Source organism: Pleurodeles waltl, chromosome 1_1, assembly GCF_031143425.1.
Source record: "Pleurodeles waltl isolate 20211129_DDA chromosome 1_1, aPleWal1.hap1.20221129, whole genome shotgun sequence".
Taxonomy (NCBI): Eukaryota; Metazoa; Chordata; class Amphibia; order Caudata; family Salamandridae; genus Pleurodeles; species Pleurodeles waltl.
In genome coordinates, this window is record NC_090436.1 from 440,873,939 (window position 1) to 440,895,047 (window position 21,109).

At 47.3% G+C, this 21,109-nt stretch overlaps 1 protein-coding gene across 1 annotated transcript in view; it reads left to right on the forward strand.

Annotated features, from left to right (window-relative positions):
• The first annotated feature begins 297 nt into the window (after positions 1–297).
• Positions 298–21,109, forward strand: part of FAM151B (family with sequence similarity 151 member B) — a 363,119-nt gene continuing 342,307 nt past the window's right edge. Inside the window, exon 1 of the mRNA XM_069224485.1 lies at positions 298–493. Coding sequence (XP_069080586.1) covers positions 478–493 — 16 coding nt within the window. The 5' untranslated portion in view covers positions 298–477. The remainder of the gene's footprint in view (positions 494–21,109) is intronic.

Below are 21,109 nucleotides of genomic sequence, written 5' to 3' on the forward strand. Positions count from 1 at the left end.
GGCCCTCCCTTCCTCCCCCCAAAAAAACATATCTTACAGACCAAGCTACGTCCCTGTAAATATCACACACTGCAGGGCAATAGAAATATCACAGGATCACACTGATACCTTCAGAGATTTAATTTGAAATTATCATTACTGAGACACGAATCGACTTTTGAGTCCCAGTTCATACAAAACTCGTAAAAAACTGCCGGCAAACTTCCTCAAAGAGGACATTTCGTCACGAGCAGCCGTGTTACATGTTTTCTGATTGGTCGTTGTGGAAAGCTGCTGATTGCACACTAAGCCCCCTTTTCTGATTGGATGGCACTTATTTACTGCCTGTACTGTTCTTTGCTCTTTCTATAGAAGAAACAAATACTTTTTCGAGTCGGACAGTTAAAAATCACCGCTGTTTAAGAGACAGTGATAGTTATTTTTGTATCGCAGAGTGTATGCGAGCCAGGCAATACCCAAGTAGAATCGAAAGTTAAAATGAACAACGATCAAGGTAAGCCTCTGATAATTCCTCCATCTCGGCCGTCAGAGGGAAGGACATAGGTTGTCTACACACTTCGTCGGGAATAGTGAGCTGGGAAATCTCATCGACCATCTCCTGTCTTGTTTTTTAAATGAACCATTAAGACCAGTTTCCTAAATGAGCCTCACTACGTGTGGTAACACTCCCAACGTGTCTCTTGAGAGTAGGACGATCCTCGGTGCTAAAGGATGGCAGTAGCGGCGCTGAGGTTGGGATTGCACAGCGCGTAGGGCATGGCATGCTCATTCAAACCCTTTAATAAAAGAGGTTACCACCTGTGTGCCGGTATAGAGCACAGTTGCTTAGGGCCAGATGTACTAACATTGGTAATACCGTTTTCCTAATTGAGATTCTCTCCTAATCGCAATTAAGAAATCGGTAGTCTTAGTGTATGAAACTCCTTTGAGTTTTTTTTTTTTTTTATAAAGACATTTTTATTGGTTTTGCAAAAAAAAAAAAAAAAAGGCGAAATACATACATGTAACTGGGTGCCAACGGGCACCAAACAATGGTTAATCCCTAGTCTCAGACAGTACACTGTGTGTGAAGATTATGCATCTCTCTGTAAAGTATCCCATGCTTGTTACCACCCTTTAAAGGGGGGAGGGGGAAGCCCGTTTAGGTTCTTTCTGGTGCTGGGCCAGTCGACAATGCAGGGAGGTTGAGTGTAGTGGCATCCCATTTCCCCCAAACCTTATCATATTTATTCGGACACCCTCTGGCCTCGTAAACAAGTTTTTCACGTTGAGCACACCAATCCACTCCTCTTTTCCATTTAGTCAAAGCTGGTGCGTTTTGGGCTTTCCAGTCCGTCATTATGTCTCTTTTGGCCACTAAGCATGCCACCCCCAGAAAGGTCCGTTCTGCTCTCCTCAGTCCAGTGTCACCCATGATCCCCAATAGGAGCAGCATTGGCGTCAACTCGATGTCAGATTGTAAGGCCGTTGAGATCTCCATGATAACAGCCCCCCAGTAAGCTTTAATAATTGGGCAGGACCATACCATGTGGAAAAAGTCAGCGTCTGGGTCCCCACATCGTGGACAGTCAGCTGCGTCACGGAGACCTGCCCTGTACAACCTGACGGGTGTTAGGTAAGCAGTATGGAGATAGTAAGTCTGTATTAGACGGAGACGAGTCGTCATCGTTAAAGTGTGTGGAGCTGCCAATGCTTCGTTCCAGTCTACCTCTTCCATAGGACCCACCCACCCTTCCCATCTCTGACGGAGTCCCTCCATGGCAGCACCAGTGGTGGCAATCAACGAGCGATATATCTGGGAGACACCTCCTCTACCTAGGCTCCCCATCAGGGCTTTCGCCTCCATAGGGCTATATTCAGGTATGTTATCCCCTGTCCGGATTTCTGTCAGCAAGGCGTGGCGGATCTGGAGATACTTATGGAATTGCGTCTTATTTAGTGAGAACATTTTCTGGAGGTCTTCAAAAGAGCGCATATGTGAGCCATCCCATACATCGCCTAGTGTAGAAATACCAATGTTGTCCCACTTCTGGAATCCCTCCAATCTCGCTATCTCTCTTAAGTGTATTCCCTGCCATAGTGGAGTCTGATGGGTGAGGCGTCCCCACCACCCTGTCACCTTTTGGGCCGTCCGCCAACCCCGCAGTACCACTCCGGTCACCTCCGGGGTCCCACGCGAGATCGGGCCTCCATACAGAGCATCAAAGATCTTTGGATAACTCATGGTCTGAAGTTCTAATCGATACGCCGGATCTGTCCATCCACCCCCTACCCAATCATTTATCACTAGTATTTGCGTTGCTAGGTGGTAGTAATGGATGTTGGACATTCCCAATCCCCCCTCAGAAACGTCCCTCTGGCATGTTTTAAGCGCCAATCGAGGACGGGAGCCATTCCATAAAAATTGGCGTGTCTGTGAGTCCATTTCCCTGAACCATCTCATGGGGATAGGGTAAGGGAAGTTCTGGAGGAGGTAAAGAAGTCTGGGGAGAACCATCATCTTGTAAAGAGCGATTCTCCCATACAAGTTAAGGGGGAGGTCACTCCACCGTTGGAGGTCATTTTTTATTCTTTTGGTTAATGGTGTGATGTTAAGCTCCCATGTTAGTTCAGGGAGCAAGGAGACATGCACGCCCAGGTATTTAAAACTATTTCTTCGTATTGGAATGTTTTGCTGCCAGTCTATGCAGTCTCGAGATTGATGGAGAGGGACCAGCAAGGACTTACTAGGGTTCAGGGTCAGCCCTGAGGCATCCGAGAAGAGATCTAGAATTTGTAGAATGCGGGGGCCACTTTTGGCTGGGTTTGAGATGTACAGCAGGACGTCATCCGCGTACAGTGCCACGCGGTCCTCTTGGCAGACGGGCCAGGACCAGCCCTCTATCAGCGGATCTTCCCTTAACATTTTCGCCAGAGGCTCTATTGTTAATGCAAAAAGCAAGGGGGATAATGGACATCCCTGCCTGGTGCCACGGCCGATAGGGAATGGGTCTGAGATTACTCCGTTTACTTGGACATGTGCTGTGGGATTAGAATAAAGTAGCTTCACCAATCCTCGGAATCTGGGCCCAAGGCCGTTGCTTTGTAGGACGTTTTCGAGGTAAGACCAGTCTACCGTGTCAAAGGCTTTCTCGAAGTCGAGTAGAAGCAAAGCCAGAGGGGCTCGAGACAGGGTCTTTTGATGCGCCAACGCTAGGTGTAATCTCCTAATACAGTGTCTAGTGCTACGGGCAGGCATAAAGCCACATTGGTCAGGATGCACCAGTGTGGGTATGGCGTCTCTTAGTCTTGAGGCGAGGATTGAGGCTAGGACCTTGACTTCAGTGTTCAGGAGTGAAATGGGTCGGTATGCCGAGCAGTGTTGCGACGGGGGTTGTGTCTTGGGGATCACTACTATTGTCGCTAGATCAATCCCAGGAGGGAAGTGGCCCTTCCGCTCAGCTTCTTCGTACATGTTGAGCAGATGTGGAGCCAGAATATCGCTGCATTTCTTATATAACTCTGGTGGGAATCCATCAGGACCTGGGGTCTTGCCTGATGCCAAATTGGCAATCGCGCTGGTTATTTCTGTGAGGCTAATTGCCTCATCCATACTGCTCCTGGCCGCCTGGGAGACTCTGGAAAGAGTTATGTCGTTCAGGAGGGGGGATTCCCTTTCATTGGTGGGCCGAGGGTGCTCTGCGTATAGGCGTGCATAGTAAGAGGCAAAGCTCTGAGCTATCTCGATGGGCGCTTTGGAAAGAGCACCTGAGTCGTCTCTAATCTCAGGTATGATTCTATTGGCCAGGGGGCGTGTGGCTAGCCAATGCAAGAGTTTTCCATTCTTGTCCCCCCAGCCATATATTCGGGCGGCCGATGCTCTCCAAATGTGTTTTGCTGACTCAAGGACCAAATGTCTGATTTCCTCTCGGGTCCTAGTAAGTTGCCTCAGAATAGAGGCCGAGGATAAGGTCGTTTGTTGGCGCTCCAGATTCAGCGCCTCAGCCTCCAACTCAGACACTCTTGAGTCCCGAGCGCGTTCACGTGCACGAAGAAGACACTTGGCATGCCCTCTTAGTGTGGCTTTGCCGGCAGCCCATATTATACCTGGGGACTGGACCGTTCCCAAATTCAACTCAAAATATTGAGCAAGGCGGTCTCTTATTTCAAGGGTATATTCGTTGTCTTGTAAGCACCATGCATTCAGGCGCCATAATGGGCGCCTGGTGGGGTCCGTCCCACCCAGTCGGACTCGTACAGGTGCGTGGTCTGAGACCCCTCGTGGCAGTATATCAGCCCCCGTGACACCGATGACGTCTAGTGCAGGCATAAATATTAAATCAATTCTGGAATGTGTCCAGTGGGCGGCTGATGTGTGTGTGTATTGACGTTCTTTAGGGTGCCAGGTTCTCCATGCCTCGCAGAGGCCGAGGCTCTCCACCCATCTGTTAAGACTCGCAGCCCGAGAGGCCCTACCAGTGGTAATGTCCCCGGATATATCCAGTCTGGGGTCCAGAACAGCATTAAAATCCCCTCCTATCAATGTGGTTCCCTGGGGGAGTCCCGCTACCACCTGGCGGAGTGAGAGTAGGAAGGCGTCGAATCCCGCTGGGGGGGCGTATGCGCATACAAGGTTCAGCGGTGTACCGTGAAGCATCCCTGAAGCAATTACGAATCTGCCCTGTGGGTCAGACAGCGTAGATGTTATCACCATAGGTAGAGAGCGGCTGAGTAGAATGGCCACTCCCCTGGAGAAACCTGCGTGGTAAACCCTATCAAATCCTCCCCGTGTGAGCATAGGGCATTTCGTTCCCAGGAGATGAGTTTCCTGCAGTAGGACCACTGAGGGGGAGTATCTGCGGAGGGTGTTGAAAACTGCAGATCGTTTGATCTTATCTAAGAGCCCGTTTACATTCCAGGAGATGATTTGTGTCAGTGAGGACCAGGCGTGGGCTGCGCGGGTATCATATCTTGTTGGGTGGCTGTCAGTGGAAACAGGGATGACCGCTTAAAACATAACATTGAGGTACTAAACCTGTACCGAGTGCTACTATCTAACCCCAACTCAAACTTCTCACCCCCCAACTGCCCCCCACCCCATACTCCCACCCCGGAAGCATCTGTCGCCCCTAACCCCAACCAGAACATAACAGCCAGTAAGACTGTCTTGGGAGTGGAGTGGTGGACCCCTCCATTCAGTCGGATCATTCTGCAATCATAAGTGAAAAGTCTTCAAATCTTGTTTGGCGAACCCCGGGGGGCCGCCGAGTCATCCGACGACGCGCCCCAGGGGCCCCGCAAGGGCGGATCGTTCTCCCCGATCCCCTCCATGTGTCACAGCAAAAACTCAGTGTAACAGTTCAGCCAAGCACCGGGGACTGGCTCAGACGTCTATCATCCTCTGCTTGTATCTGTTCCTGCCCTTCTGGGGACTCGATGGAGATCTCCCCCACCCGGGAGCCAGAGTCTCCAGCCATCCCTCCACCTCCAGGAGCGGCCAGACCATCCCGCATCCCTTTCCGAGATCTGGTGCGCCTCCGGCTCCTTCGAGGTCCCCCCAAAAGGGGGGGTCTATCCCGAGCGGGCTCTCCTCCTTGTTTCAGGGCTCCCTTTCGGGCTCCAACGCCCTCCTCGGTCAGCCAGTCCCATGCCTCCTCTGGAGATTCAAAGAAATGCGCCCTACCAGCCATGATGACCTTAAGCCGTGCCGGGAAGAGGAGCATGTATGAGAGTTGCATTGCTCTGAGTTTCTGTTTGACTTGCTCATACGATCGGCGGCGGGTCTGAACCTCCCGTGTGTAGTCTGGGAATATCAGGATCTTGTGGTTCTCCCATTTAAGATCTTCCAAGCGTCTCGCCTCTTTAAGGATGTTGTCTCGATCTTTAAAGTTAAAAAAAACGTGCGATCATTGGGCGCTTCGGGCCGCCCGGAGGGGGGCGCGGTGCAAGGGCTCTGTGAGCGCGTTCAATTGCAAACCAGGGTGAGAGGGCCTGGTCTGGTATCCAGGTCTTGATCCAGCGCTCCAAAAATTCTGATACTTTATCCTCCTCCGCGCCCTCCGGGAATCCGATAAAACGCAGATTGTTGCGTCTCGATCGATTTTCTGCATCCTTGGCACGGCGGTGTAGCTCGCTGGTACGTGTTTGTAGCTGGGCCACTTTCGTTTTAAGATCGGCCAGCTCGTCTTCGGTCTGGGAGACCCGGCCCTCCACCTCAGTAATTCTGCTCACTGCATTTCTGAGGTCCTGTCTGATAAGGCCCATGTCCTCACGCACTTCCCCAATTTTGGTCTCCACAGCCGATTGCGACGATTGAATTACTTGGAGGATGGCGCTCACTCCGTCAAGCGCTGGGCCTCCACTGGCGGTTTCCCCTTCTCTTCTGGGGCCCGCTGGCATCGTGAACTGGTCGATCTTTTGCTGGGAGGTCGGGGGTTGTTTGTTTGGTTTGTCCTTTCCCATTCTGTCTCAGGAAGTTGGGGGTGTCCGGTTGTCACCCAGATCCACCTCGTCCAGGTTCCTGCGTCTGGGCCGTTTCGACAGGGGACCGCCTCAGAGGGGGTCTACCGGTGGGGTATCAGAGCACACGCTGGTGGGCACAGCCCAATCACCCTCCCGGGGTCCAACGGGAACCGATCCTCTCCACTCCGTTAACTCACACCGTCAGGCGACTGCCCAGCATTGCGTCGGGTCTCGCCTCGTGCCTCCAGGTCATCGGGGGCTCGCAGGACTCCTTGCCCTCCCTGCAGTCCAGGGCGTCTCCGGCGGCTCCCCCTCGTCCGGGGCCAGTCGAAAAGTGTTGTCTGCACTGCGCCCCCAGGGGGCCAGAGAGGTCTCTCGGTATCAGTCAGGATGGTGGGGTTAGTCCTTTCCTGGATTCAAGCGCCCATTGTGATGTGTTGTATTGTATTGTATTGATCGGGAGTTCCCTCCCCGCCAAGCTCGTGCTGGGGTGCCTTTGTTTTCTTCTGAGAGGGGGGGGATTTCCCTCGCCTTCCAGGGCCCAACGCCAGCGATCTCTGGGGGGCCACCTACTCTGCCCCAGGCGCTCAAAGTCAATGACTGGGAGCAGGAATGTCTCACTTGGCAGCCTCTTTGTTGAGATCAGTTTTATCTTTCGGGGCCCCGCATACCTGCACAGAGGTTCCGACCCCCCAAGAGTCCTTCAGCCGCCGCTTGTGTGCTCACGGTCCAATCCACCGGGGCCCGGATCCCGGGGCACAGCGTCGGTGTCCCCGGCGCCAATCCCTCCACTCGGGGTGGCCGCCGGGCGAGTCAGCTCCCCTCAGGAGCGCGGCCGGAGTCGCGTTCACGGCCCCTCCTTGACTCCCGGGCCTCGTTCAATCCGGACGGAGGAGACCTCCTCGCGTCTCGGGATATCCCCCACTTCTCCCGGGCCCCCGCGCAGATGCGCAGCGGGGTCCAGGCCGCCAGGAGCCTCTCTCCTCACCGCAGACACGTTTCGCCTCACATCGGCCCACAAGGGGCCCGGGCCCCGGATCGCAGGGCCGGCATCTGCGGCGTCCTCCACCGAGCGGCCGCCTCAGCAGGGGAGCCTCCCACCTCAAGTTCGGCCGAGCGCCGCGGTCCCGGCCGCCATCTTGAATTTTTCGAGTCAGCCGCGGCTGGTGCTATTACGGCTCAAATATGCCGTAGGTGGTTCCAGGGGGGATCTCTGGGGTCCAGGAGCCGATGGGCACCCCCAGGGCAGCGCCAGTAGTGTGAATAGCGGCAGCTTCGTAGGGCGGATGACGGAGGGGTCCAGAGCACTCTTAGAGTGCGACCGCCATCTTGACGCCCGAAGCCACGCCCCCCACTCCTTTGAGTTTTATTAGCGATTCCTAGTGGGTCGCAAGATCTACTTTCTGAGTATTAATGAGGTAGGTCTAAATTTCGACCTATTACGAATCGTAGCCCTTACAAGCATGGTGGCCTGCTGGCCTCAGGAAACTACAATGTCTGATTGCTTTTTAAATAATATCAGTCTTTTTTTTTAATGCAGCCAGTTTTCCTTAAAGAAAAATGGGATGTGTTTAAATAATAAAATTTAAAAGTTTTCTTTTCATTTTTCAAGTGTAGGCAGCGGGTCCGCAGGACCACCGACTCTTCTTGAAAAATGCTTTGACAAATATTTGGGATCCCTTCCCCTTTGTGAATGGGTTACCACTCACTTGTTGTAGGTGGTAAAATGAGAATGTTTTGCGACCACATTTCGGTCGCACAACATTCTTACATACCACTGTGATTCGGTATTAGGAAGAGACGCCCTAAACATGCCCCTTCCTAAAACCGAATCTGTATGTATTCGCTAAACTGCGATTCAGTAACATGTTACCGAGTAGCAATTTGGGATTAATATATACCAAAATACTTAATTCATTTGGCCCTTAGTCTGTGGCTGGGAAAACAATAACATACTAGTTACTCATGTTTTGACATGTTCTATGAGCGCTAAATGTTTTCCACTTAACAAAAAAGTTAACAGATGCAAATGCGAGCATTTAAAAAAAATGTTTGTTGATGTGAATGAAATATGTGAGCAGAGTTTACTTTTGGTTTTATGTACGAAAAAAGCAGTTTTTTAAATGATCTAGACCAGTGGTTCTTAACCTGGGGTTTGCCGTCCCCTGGGGGTCTGTGACGACCAATTAGGGGGGTCAGAGACTACTTAGAAAGTTAAATAATATTACATTTAATTAAGTAGGTATAGTTAAAGAAGCAAAATGTAAAATTAAATATTTATATATTTTTAAGTTGTACTAATCATTTTTAAACATAACAGAGAACAAACACAAAGCAATGCATTTCAAGCAGAGAAAACTGTACGTCATGTGAAAAGCAGACCATCAATACAGATTATAGGCAGTGCTTCTACCGACAAACTCAGGGTGGTCGGGCCAATTACCAGTAAAATGACAATTAGAAAACAGGCAGAAATAGTGTCATGGGAAGAATCGGTTCATCATGAGCTTGATTCGTTAGAGGACTGAAAGGGGGGTAGAGAAGTGACAAGTGTATTCAAATAGTCTCTGAGTGGCTGTCAAATATCCTTAGACCTAGACGTCACAGGCTGCAGCGAGGTGTAGAGTTCACTGTTAATGACACAATATGTGAGGCTAATCAGCCAAGAAGTGATATTTGGCATGTATTTGGATCCCCATAGAAGCGCTATCTCCAGGTTTGCGAATAAGAGCGAAATCGCTGTGAGGCGCCTGATAGACCTGGGTAAATCTCCAGTGTAGGCGAGAAGGGCCATAAGTGGATCAGGACAGAGAGGCAAACCCACAATGATCAATAATCGACCATACACCTCACACCAAAAGCATCTAATATTTGGACAAGTCCAAGTCATGTGTGAAAAGTCTGCAATTGGTGCATGAGACTTGGGGCAGGCAGGAGAACGGCCGGGTTGATAGGAGCCATATCCCTGGGGGTGATATAAGCCCTTCTTGAAGATTAAAGTGGACTAACTTTGGGCATTGGTTAAGGGAGACAAACTGACTCTGTGCTCAGCATTCCTCCCAAACTCTTTGGGAGAGTATACGTTGCAGATCACTCTCCCAGGACTCTCTGAGCATTTGGAACAGGAAGAGCCATAATACACACACAATAGAGACCAATCGAGCCCCCAAGTCTGTCGTAGCGATCAGGATAAGTGGTGCAAATTCGGCTGGAGCCAATAGGTAAGTAGGTTATCATGGATGCAAAGCACTTTGTAGGCGATAGAGTACGAAGTGCTGTAATTGAGTGGAAACAGTGAAACGTGTATCAGTAGTGCGTGAGAATGTGATATTGTCCGGAAAAACATCCCTAAGGTTATGGAGTTGGAAAGTATGTAATGTTGGCTGAACCAGCGCCTCCTGTGTAATAGATAAAAAGGTGTTATTAGTTCGTTTCAGTGCTGGGGAAAACAGTGTGTCGCAGTGAAGTAAGCGAGCAAGTTTACACCATGTCCAACTAGTTGTAGAGAGTGTTTGAATATCTCTGGAATGCAGTGTGATTGCCCCAGGCAGGAGGGTGTTCAGTGGGACAGGAGCTGGCAGGTCCCGCTCTGAGCTGGAATTTGGAAGGCAAGCATCTGGGTGATACCAGTAGTACGAATACTGACATTGTGCCAAGAGGTAGTAAAGCTGGAGATGGGGAACCCCAAAACCACCCCATTCATAGGGGAGAGTGAGGACCTCCCAACGGATACGTGGATGTCTATTTGCCCATATCAGTCGCATGAGCAAGCCTCGGAGATCACAAAAAAGAAGTTAGTCCCAAATCGGTGTAACCTTGGGAAAACCCAAGCTTACGCAGGACAGCGTGTAAAAAGGGCCACTCAAGGGAATTTAATGCCTTTTCGACATCTGATAGGGCAATAGCCGCAGGAACCTCAAGGGACACTCTGTTTAGCACTGCAAAACGGTGCAAAGGTTAAGGGAGGTGGAGCGGTGCAGGACAAAGCCAGACTGAGCAGGGGAAATAACATTATCCAGCAGGAGGGAAAGGTGGATAGCAACCATCTTGGCCAAAATCTTATTGTTGAAATTTAATAAGAAAAGGGGTCAGTATGACCTACAATATAAAGGGTCCTTACCCGGTTTTGGCAAAAGGGAAATAACCGCTTCACGCATTGTCTCGGGGAGAACCCCTAGTCTCCAATGCCTCAGCATATACTGATATAAGGCAAGGGCACATAATTTCTTTGTATTTCTTGTAAAATGCCCCAGTAAACCCATCCAGCCCCGGTGCGCGCATCCCAGCCAATGAATCTATTGCCGGTGAAACTTCCTCGCCAGAGGAAGGCTCACTAAGGAACTGCTGTTGGGCGGTGGGCAGCCAATGTAATCTAGATATTCTTGTATTGCGGGGGGCGGCGGTGTGGGCTGTGCTGTGTTCAGATTGGAATATTATGTGAAGAGTCCGCCTGGAACTCAGCAGTACCGATGGCACTACTACCATTGGGTCTTTTAATTTCAGGTATGTGGGATGTGGGATATGAGGGGCAAAACAGTCTGGCCAGCATCCTCCCGAGTCTGTTCCCCTCACCATATTTACATGCTTTGGTGTACTTGCCCATGTATTGCACCTCCCTGTCTGCCAGTTTGTTAAACTCATCAAGCAAAACCTTACAACAACGTAGTTGGGGGCGGGGGGGGGGGAATCTCGGTAGTCGTTGTCTGACGGTCAAAATCAGTACGCTGCGCCTCCACTTGTGCTAAACAGTGAAGTATATCGCACAGGACCCCAGAATGTGTGGATATGCATATACCTCTGATATATGCTTGAAAGGCATCCCACAGTACCGCCCAGGTACTCACCGAGCCCTCGTTTAACTTGAAAAAGTCAACTATTGCTTCCCTCAGGGTTGCGCAGAACTGAGTGTCTTCATGTCAGGGAACAACCAGAGTTTCCTAGTGCCGCTGGCCACGGGGATAGCAAGTGTGGCTAGTACCAGTAAGTGATCTGACAATGTGCGTGGTAGGTGTTTGACAGCTGTATCCCAGTGCGTAACAGTACTAGTGAAAAGCCAATAGTCGATATGCGGCAAGGTACCATGGGGCGCTGAGCAAAGAGTGTAGGCCAAGGTGTCAGTACCAAATAAACTCCAGGGATCATGTAGAGCAAGGAAGCTGCAGAGGTCCCTCAAAGCCCTGAGGGAATGGGGTTTAGATGTTGGGGGGTGAGAAGTGGTGTCTAATGCTGGATCCATCGCCATTTTAAAATCACCTCCCAACAAAATGTGTTCTACTTCAAAGCGATCGATGTGGGAGCGGAGATCATGAAAAAAGTCAGGTGCATCAGTGTTGGGTGCATAAACCTTTACAAGTAAAATCTTACGGTTATCCAGCAGCCCTGCAACCATCACATATCTACCATTGCCATCCGACCTGGACAACAGTGGCCTAAACAGTTCTGTTTTATGCACCAGAATACACACCCCCTGGGAATATGTGCTGTAGCTAGCGAAGTAGTGATGGGGGCCCTATGTGGATGTATAGGAGGGCGCAGCGCCAGCGGGAAGGTTGGTCTCTTGCTGAAAAGCAATGTGCACCTCATGACTGCGAAGGTATTGCAGCACCAGTTTGCCTTTGCCGGGGTTGGTAAGGCCACGTATGTTCCAGGACATAAGTGTGAGGTCCAAGGACTTTTTCGCCGTAGAGGCGTTAGCCCTAGCGGGAAGGGAATGTGTGGTCATTTATAAGAGAGGTAAGTATGAAAATAAACTGCATTTCATAACGTAACAGTATTTCAATGCACAACCCACTGAGGTAAAACAACGCTCCCTCCTTCCACGCCCGGCCTAGATTTGCCAAGCGAAACCCACATAACCCTAAACATAGACATTTCCAGCAGAAAAACAAATATCTTGGTATAGACCTTGAAAGCATGACAACGGAACCGCTGAGTTCTCCCAGGCCGCAAGTAGGAATGTCAGTATAGAATAGGAGAGGGCAGTCTATTTAAGAAGCCTGTAAAAAAAAAAAAAAACAACATAGCAGCAAAACAGTGGTTATCATGTGTAATCAAGGGTGAGACAATGTAGAGTCAAACAGGGTGGGATCCACAAGCCGATTGGCCCAATTTAATCCAAGGGGAACAGTTCCATGCTAGAAGCAGGTCCAGCATCCAGATCATCGTGCACTCGAGAGGGACTATGGGTTGATCCACCACGCAGAGAGTGTTGTTTGCAGAATGCCATGGCATTGCCAGGATTGTTAAAATCATGCCATTTACCATCCTCCTCCACTCTAAACCTAGCCGGATAAATCATGCCATAACAAACGCTAAGATTCCGAAGCGCACTCTTGAGTTCAGAAAATTTCCACCTGGCTTTCTGAAATATAGGTGTGAAATCGGGAAAGAGGGACACAGCTGCTCCCTGATATTCAGAAGTGCCCTTCTCCCAGGCCAGGCAGAGGGCAGTGTCACGGTCCCTACCTATAATTCAATAGACGTGCAATAATAAAGCGGGCAGGCGCCCCTGGGGGAGGTCACGGGCCCAAGGTGCGATGCGCCCTCTCCACCACAAATGTTGCTGTGAAGCCTTGGCGTCCCAAAAGCTCCTCCAGCAGACTCTCAACAAGTATGTCAAGCCGGCCAGTGTTAGTGGTTTCAGAGATTCTGGCGATGCGCAGGTTATTCTGGTCCCCCTGGGCCTCTAAATCTTCGTTTTTCATAGTAACTGTTTTCAGCCTCCCCTCAACTTTCTCAAGGCGCTTCCTCAACTTTGCTGCATCATCCTCAGTAGCAGAGATACGGCTTTTTGCTCCCTCCAGACGCGATTGCTGTTTATCCAACCTGCTTCCCATGTTGTCTAGCCTGGAGGTTAACAAGTGAAATCTGGTATCAATGGCACGGAATCCGGCCCGCAACTCTGTCAGTATATCCTCGGCCCGACAGCCTGGTCACGCACTGGTCCCTCTCGAGTGTCATCTTCGTCCCTGGCTGGTGCAACATCCATGCCAACAGTTGTCGTTTCTGAAAAGGCAGCTTTAGCTATTTAGGGTCACCGCGGCCCATTGCCGCCTGGGGGCAAAGGCCTCTATTTCCCACAGATGGCCCACAGGTGCTCCAAGTGGCAGTGAGCCTCATGCCACACTGTCCAGGAGCCAGGTATAGCGGGTATCACCTGGGCATCAGACCTTCACCGGGCCACCAGGCGGATGCCCCACAGACTTCCAGTCAAGGAGGAGGCAATGTGGTAGTGCAGTGCATTTGGGGTGCCCCACCAAAAACAGGCCTAGTATGTGGCATCGCTGTCCAGTCCAAGGATGGTGGGCACTCTGCCAGGTGCTGTAATGTAGCAGTGGTCAAAGACCATGGGCCTGCCCACCAGTCGATTTTAGTGCGGCCCACCCGATGGCACAGCAGTAGCTCAGCGGCCAACAGCAGCCGCCCCCGCCATCTCTATTCCTCTGAGGCAAGCCAGGCCCCAGTCCCCTTGCAGCGGGATGCGCTACAGGCCGTCTCATGTAGGCACCATCATGGCGGCAGAAAGGGCCGCACCACCCACGGACCACCAAACCGTGGGCCAGGGAGAGCTGACAACGATCTCCCGATATCATTCTGGTTGTGGGAAGGGGGAGGAGGACCACCCAGTCGACCCCACGCCTCAGGCTCACCTGAGGCCCCTGTTGCCTTGGGGCTTCTGAGGCGCGCAGGCCGCAACTTCAGCAGCTCCTGCGCACCATAACATGTGTCAGCTGTGGCCCACCCACCCGTGTCCCCCCCCACTTTGCCAGCATGCCTCTGTGTTCTGGCAGCCCCCTCATACCAGGTATTTGGGTGTTGCTGCAGAAGCTTCACAGCTGTGTGGCTTTTTCGGTCCACGCCCTCAAATTAAATATTTTAAAAGCATGAAGCAAGAGAACATTAGAGTTGGTATCCTCCGATTGATTACTAGGAGCAGTGCAAGGAAATCAAACAGAATGTATTATGGGTGATGGATGGCCTAAATTGAGTTTAGGAAATCTCTAACCTGCCCATTAAATTCAATATTTTTATTTTTTTAAAACATTTGGCTGATATAATCATATGTAATAGTGCCACATGGCAGTCTTGTGAAATGCAAATTAAAATGTTGTTCCTTACTTACTGCCTTTTTAGGGTCGAGCCTGCGTCACATGCGCTAGCGCATGCGTATCTCTAGCGAGACGCTTAAGGTATTAGAAAAGGGCTCGGAGCCCCGTCGACGTCACGTCAGTGTCTTTCATTGGCAAGTTGTCTTGCCTGTTAGGATCTGCTTATTTTTATTAGTGGAAGGCAAGCATACGTCATGCCTTTTCCGTGGTTAGCCCTCCTCGAGCGCAGCGACCAAGTACGGAAATCATGCGAGGCTCGCTGGGGTTGTGGACTACTTTTTCTCTGTTTTCGGAGCGCGAACTGTATAGCGCAATCGCGCTGTTTTTTTCTTTTAATGCAGGGAAAATCCGGTTGGGAGTTTACAGCTGTGAACAGTTGTAACTCCGACAAATGCTAGACCCTAGTGCATTGCAAATGCTTGTTTATTGTTGGTGATTGGATGGAGGAGGGGCAAACAGCCAAGTAGCTTACAAGGTGGAGGTACCTTTCAAATGCAGATGATAACATCTCAGTCATCATGGGTTAACATTAATACACCTTGTTAAAACAAACCAGCCTACCGAAGACATTACTTAAAAGAACAATGTGAGCAGCAGTTGCTTAACACTCCGAAAACAGAGAAAGAAAAAGTAAAGTTCTTTTGCTCCTTCCAGAGCCCACCTGGGCCTAGTGATTTGGATGTACCACCTTCTATATTACTTTCAGTGTGCCTTGCCTTGAATTGGTTCTGCTCATTCTGTTGGTACTGCCCGCCACTGGAAGATGGTCTAGAGCAGAAGTTCTAATAAATCATATTGTGCTCAATGATTTTCAAGGGCTCTTTAAACAAATATAAAAGAAAAAGATGGTGTTTTCACTAAGTGGTGTTAAAATATGTGCCATGTTATAGCAATTTGCACATGGATGTATGAGTGCTGGAAATTAAAAAAAAATAGTCATGGCTGAATGCTTTATGTGGGAGGGAAAAGGTGTTGATATCTCTAAAAGGGCTGTGGCCAAAGAAGCCTAGGGTCGGATGTACAAAGTTTTTCTGCAGTTTCAAACTGTCTGATTCACAGAATCAGGCTATTTGCGACTGCAAAATACCATTTTAGGATATACTATACCTATTTTGCGATTCAGTAACCTATTACCGAATCGCAAAATAGGTTTGTGATTTGGTATTCCGTAGGACCACTGCCTGCTCTTAAAAAATAAAAAAAACTTTTCAATTTTCTTTTTCAAATGCATCCCATTTTCTTTTAAGGAAAATGGGCTGCATTTAAAAAAATTAAAATAAAAGTGCTTTATTCAAAAACCAGTCACGGACCCCAAAAGGCCACCATTCCTGTGACTTTGGCCTTTCCCAATGGAACGCAAATTGTGACCTGCATCATGAATATTGATGAGGCAGGTTAATTTGCGATCCACTGGAAATCACAAACCGTGTCATACACACTGTTGTACATCACTGTTTGCGATTTCCTAGTAGCAAATCATTAAGATTCGCTATTAGGAAATTGCAAATCCGCAATTTCGTACATCTGGCCCCTAGTGAGCAATCCTTTCCAAGAAGCATGACCTAGGTAACTAAGAGCATGGTGTAAAACCAGATAAACTAAAATCCTTTACTTCACAAGCGTGCCACCTGAGCAGTACTTGGGGGAGGGGAGGGACTCTGTGGTTGTTCTGTTAATCCATCCAGACATTTAATAAAACAGATACATAATACAGGTCTATTGACTTTATCAATACTTGTTTGCAGTGTCAAAAGGATGAATAACAACGTGGTTTTTGTTGTGAATTATTAGAATTTAAAATGTTTCAGTTCAGAAAATGTGAGACTGTAAATTAAATATTGAAAGATCAGTGGAAGGGGTAGCAGTCTGTAGAATATCTCAGTCCCTTTGATTCCCCCCACACAACTTTCCTCTGCAGCCTCTTACTGTAAGTCACTTATTCCCTTTTTCTTCTGCATGTACTTCCCTTTATTTCCTCTACTTCACCACCACACCCACTCACACTTCTGACTCTCTCACCTGTAAACACTGAAATTGTTTTTCTTTTGGTGCTGCCCATATTTCGATCAAGTCAAAACTTCCCCTTGGGGGTTCAGTATTTAACACTCATAAACAACCACTCACTCAACCCTTTCACAATTATTCAGCACACTGTTTTTCACCCAATGCAAACAACATTTAGTACCACAAAATTATCAGATTGTGTAGAGCTTGAACACCACAAACGCCAAAACACCTGTTTTGTTTTCCTAGATGAACTGTGACAATGACTTAATCATCTAGCTGTCAGCTGATGAGTTTTACAACCTATTTTTGGCATTAATTAAAAACATTAGCAAAATGCAGCGCAAACCAAATTATTAAAAAAAAACAAATAGTAAAAAAATACAAAGGGCGAAACACATAAGACAACCCACATATGTGTTTATCCACTAATAATCTGTTTGAATCATAATTCGAGATACATGATGTTCCTAGATAATAATCATCTATTGCATCCGAAAGTTAATTTAGTCCAAACTATACATTGACTCATTTCAGTGGAGTACTAAGATACTGACCACCTTCTTCAGAAATCCAAATGATATCTACCACACATGTACATAAAAACATTATAAAACCTTTTATTCTTCAGCGTTCCTACTCAGGATCCACCTCATAACATTGGACTCCAGACAGGGCGAGATATGTCCCAATGTTTTATAATTTAAAATTTCTAAGGCATAAGTATTAGTTTATTGTTGGTTAAATACCTCTTCCTTCTAAGATCAAGAAATGTGGGTACCAATGCGTTAGGTAGTATGTATGTCCCTTTACTAAGTGGCAACAATCAAGTTTGTATTTTCTACCCCATAAATGGACATTATTTGAGTAATCACACACATGAACAGGCCTACATACCGTTGATCTTTCAAGTTTCTTATTACATACTTGATTTACTCATCCAGTTCAATTTATTCCTCTTTTTCTCATACCCATTGTCTTGAATTTATAATGGAGTGCATAGGACGAAAAGTACAGAACTTGTATAGATATACACATTTTCATTATATAGAGAGCTTGAAAAAAATAAATAATGTAGTATCTCAGTTATCTGTTGCCTAGTTTGAGAAGCAACAGATAGTTTATCTTTCTTTCTTGAGTTGAACTTCAGGCATGGAAGTGAAACGAGGCAGTGTTCAACAATACTGCGTTGACCCTAGATGTCGACTCACTATCAGAACTCTGTTGTGGCCAAAGAGCAGTGTTAGACCTGACAGCCTTAGGGTGGCCATCCCCCAACTTTCTGCCTGCCTCGTCTCACTTTTCTGACACTGTTTTTGCTGGTTTTAGGACTTTGCACACTTTACCACTGCTGTCCAGTGCTAAAGTGAAAATGCCCTCTCCCCTAAACATGGTAACATTGTTTCCTACCCAGTAGGCATATTTTATTTACCTGTAAGTCCCTATTAAAGTGCACTACCTGGGCCCAGGGCCTGTAAATGAAATGCTGCAAGTGGGCCTGCGGCACTGATTGTGCCACCCCCATAAGTAGTCCCTTAACAATGTCTCCGGCCTACCATTGCAAGGCATGTGTGTGCAGTTTCACTGCCACTTGGACTTGGCATTTAAAACTACTTCCCAAGCTTTAAACTCCCCTTTTTTTAGTGAGAATGACTGCTGCCCTGATTGTTGCCCTGCTGGCCACTGACTTCACTGGAAGGACTCTACCTTCCCCAAATGTGCTCTCCAGGGGCTTGGAATTAAGCTTGCCTACTGTTTTGAAGTCTCAGGGACAGCAAAGACTTCACCAACTAACTTTTAGCTAGTTCTCCGACTTCAGTGACACCAGCACTGACGCCACAACCATTGCGCCAGCTCCATGGACATCGCTGCATGCAACACAAGTCCAGTATTGCCACAACACCGCTTACGTCGCACAGGGTCATCGCAGCACTGCAAAGTCGACACATCACGTCTTTACGGACTGGATCCATCAACCCTGTCGGGTCACAAGACACCAACGCATTGCCACTAACACTGCACCTGCTCCCCCTGCAATCAGGCGGAACCAGTGCCTCATCTCCCCGGATGCCATAAGGGACTGACAGCACAGCGACGCCTCATCTCCCCGACTCCGTGCAACGTCTTTGTTTCTTCGTTTCCAAAAGATAATGTACCTGGGGGTCCGTGCGACTCCATGATCGGCGCCTGTGGCATCAGATTATTTTCGAATGACTCCGACAACGGTGCCGTGAAAGCCCAAATTGGAACTCTAAACGCTTTCGTTGGATTTCATCTTCAGAAAATTCATAACTCTGCTTGTGTACATTGGGTTTTCATTGTTTCAACCTTATTTCATTCAGATAAATATCTATTTTTCTAAACTTGTGTGGTGTATTTTTGTGGAGTTTTCACTGTGTTACTGTATGATTTATTGCACAAATACTTGACACATTGCCTTTTAAGTTAAGCCTGACTGCTCAGTGCCCAGCTACCAGAAGGTGGGCACAGGATAATTTGGATTGTGTTGTGACTTACCAGGATTGTGGAACCTGTTTGGACAAGGGTGTGTATATATACCTCTGCCAACTAGAGACCCTATTTCTAACAAGCAGGTATTGTATCTGTGTGGTTCACCTTCTGTGTCTGAGCTACTTGAAATTAATACAAACTGTGTATATGTAGAGACATTGCTGACACTAATTCCGCGAGCTCCCCGTGAATCTATTCAAAGATTTTCAAACACAGCACTTTAGTTACACACTTTTTTTGCATGCCTGATTTGAATGCAGGTATTTGAGAAATAAAGCAAATTCCGCTGAATAAGGGCTTGTGAAATTTCACAATCTTGAATTGCACTTCTAAAAATAAATTGTCCACTATGAAAGATCAAACAACTAGGGATTACAAAGTGGTGTTCCATTGGGATTGATTAAAATGTTGTCAAAATTCAAAAGGCCATAAGTTCATGTATCCCAAAAAAATTATAGTGGAGCGTTCAACCCTTTTTAAAAGGTTGGAGTAAGTGTGTGAATTGGGTGGAAACATTAACGAAATGCCCCTATTATTCAGAGTAGTGTTAAAGAAAGATTATTTTCCGTCTGGAAGAAAAAATAACTATGTTTAATGTGCCAATGTGCATTTCTTCCACACATACACATTTTGATTTTCCACCATGTGGAAAATCCACAACACTGACTGAGGTAGCAGAAGAGTAGTCCTTGAGATCGACAACTGTTGGGGACGTCTTGCAGTATTTCCAGGGATGTATGTGGATCTCATAAAATGTATAAGTCTGATTCAGATGTGAGATGCCTTACAGCTTTAGATTTGTATGTTTTCCAGAAGAGATTCTGGACTCTGAAAGAGATGGCAGCAGTATAGGTGAGTTCCAAGGTCCTGATGAGAAAAGATTAACAGCTATATATTGATTTCCTGATTTAATGAGAGGTCATTGGGTTGCATTATGTCGGACACCCTGAAAAAGCAATCTTGAAAGATAGAATTGAATTCACAAATAGCCATTCCATGCTTCAGTTAAAAAATAAATGGAAACATTTTGAAATTATTTAAACAGTAACTCTGTGAAATTGGAAGAAAGTAAACACTATATTCCACAGTTTAGTTGTAAACATAGACTTAGTAATTTAGGAGTTTGTGGATCTATACATTTACTGAATATGTATTTATTGAAATGATTGGTGGGACACAGCCTGATAAGACAATTGAAAATGATTACACTATCCAACAGCCCAGACAGTTCTTCATAATATTTGCCAGATATTTAGCAAAGGGCTTCATTGTACAGGAATGAATAAAAGAAACAGTTGTCAAGGATAGACTAATGTAGTTCAGTTTACCAAGACTGCCCTAAAACGGAGTTGGAGGAACGGAAGGTTATCCTGTTAATGCATGGCACAAGATCTTAAAATCAAACAACTTTAATCTCTCCTACGGTAAATGTTTACTGCCAGAAAAGGTTAAAGGACGCCAACTCTCTGAAGAAGCAAACTGCATTTTAAGTGAGGTCGACAGCAAGAAAAAACAGCAATTAAATGTAATGAAGAGAGATGCTTAGGTGTAATTTGATTCTAGAAACGATGGGGGTAATGCCATAGGTTTGTTATAAAATGATTGCTATAGACTACTTTTTCCAAGTATGCATATCAACTTAATCTAACAACTGGCACAAGCTAATAGCATGATGCAGTAATCAAGAGGGCAGTGGGCTAGAGGCAGTTGATGGAAAAGGTGAAATTAATTTGTAGGGCTGACAAGTGTGCCAACACAATGTCAGTTCACAATAGGAGGAAATTAGATTACTTGGATCAGGGTTTAATGAACAAAGAAGAAGTAAGTAAACAGAGTATGCATGGAAAGGGGATAAGTTCAGGGAAGCCAGTCTGGTTATTAAGTATGTAAATACACATCAGCTGACCTGGCCTGGGATGTGATTGTTTTTTAAGTCAATCGCCCTTTATACTTTGTGAGTTAAGGTAGAGAAAATAGAAATACGATATCCCTGATATCATCTTTAAGATAAATTTATTTTGATAATTTTACTGGTCTATACTAGT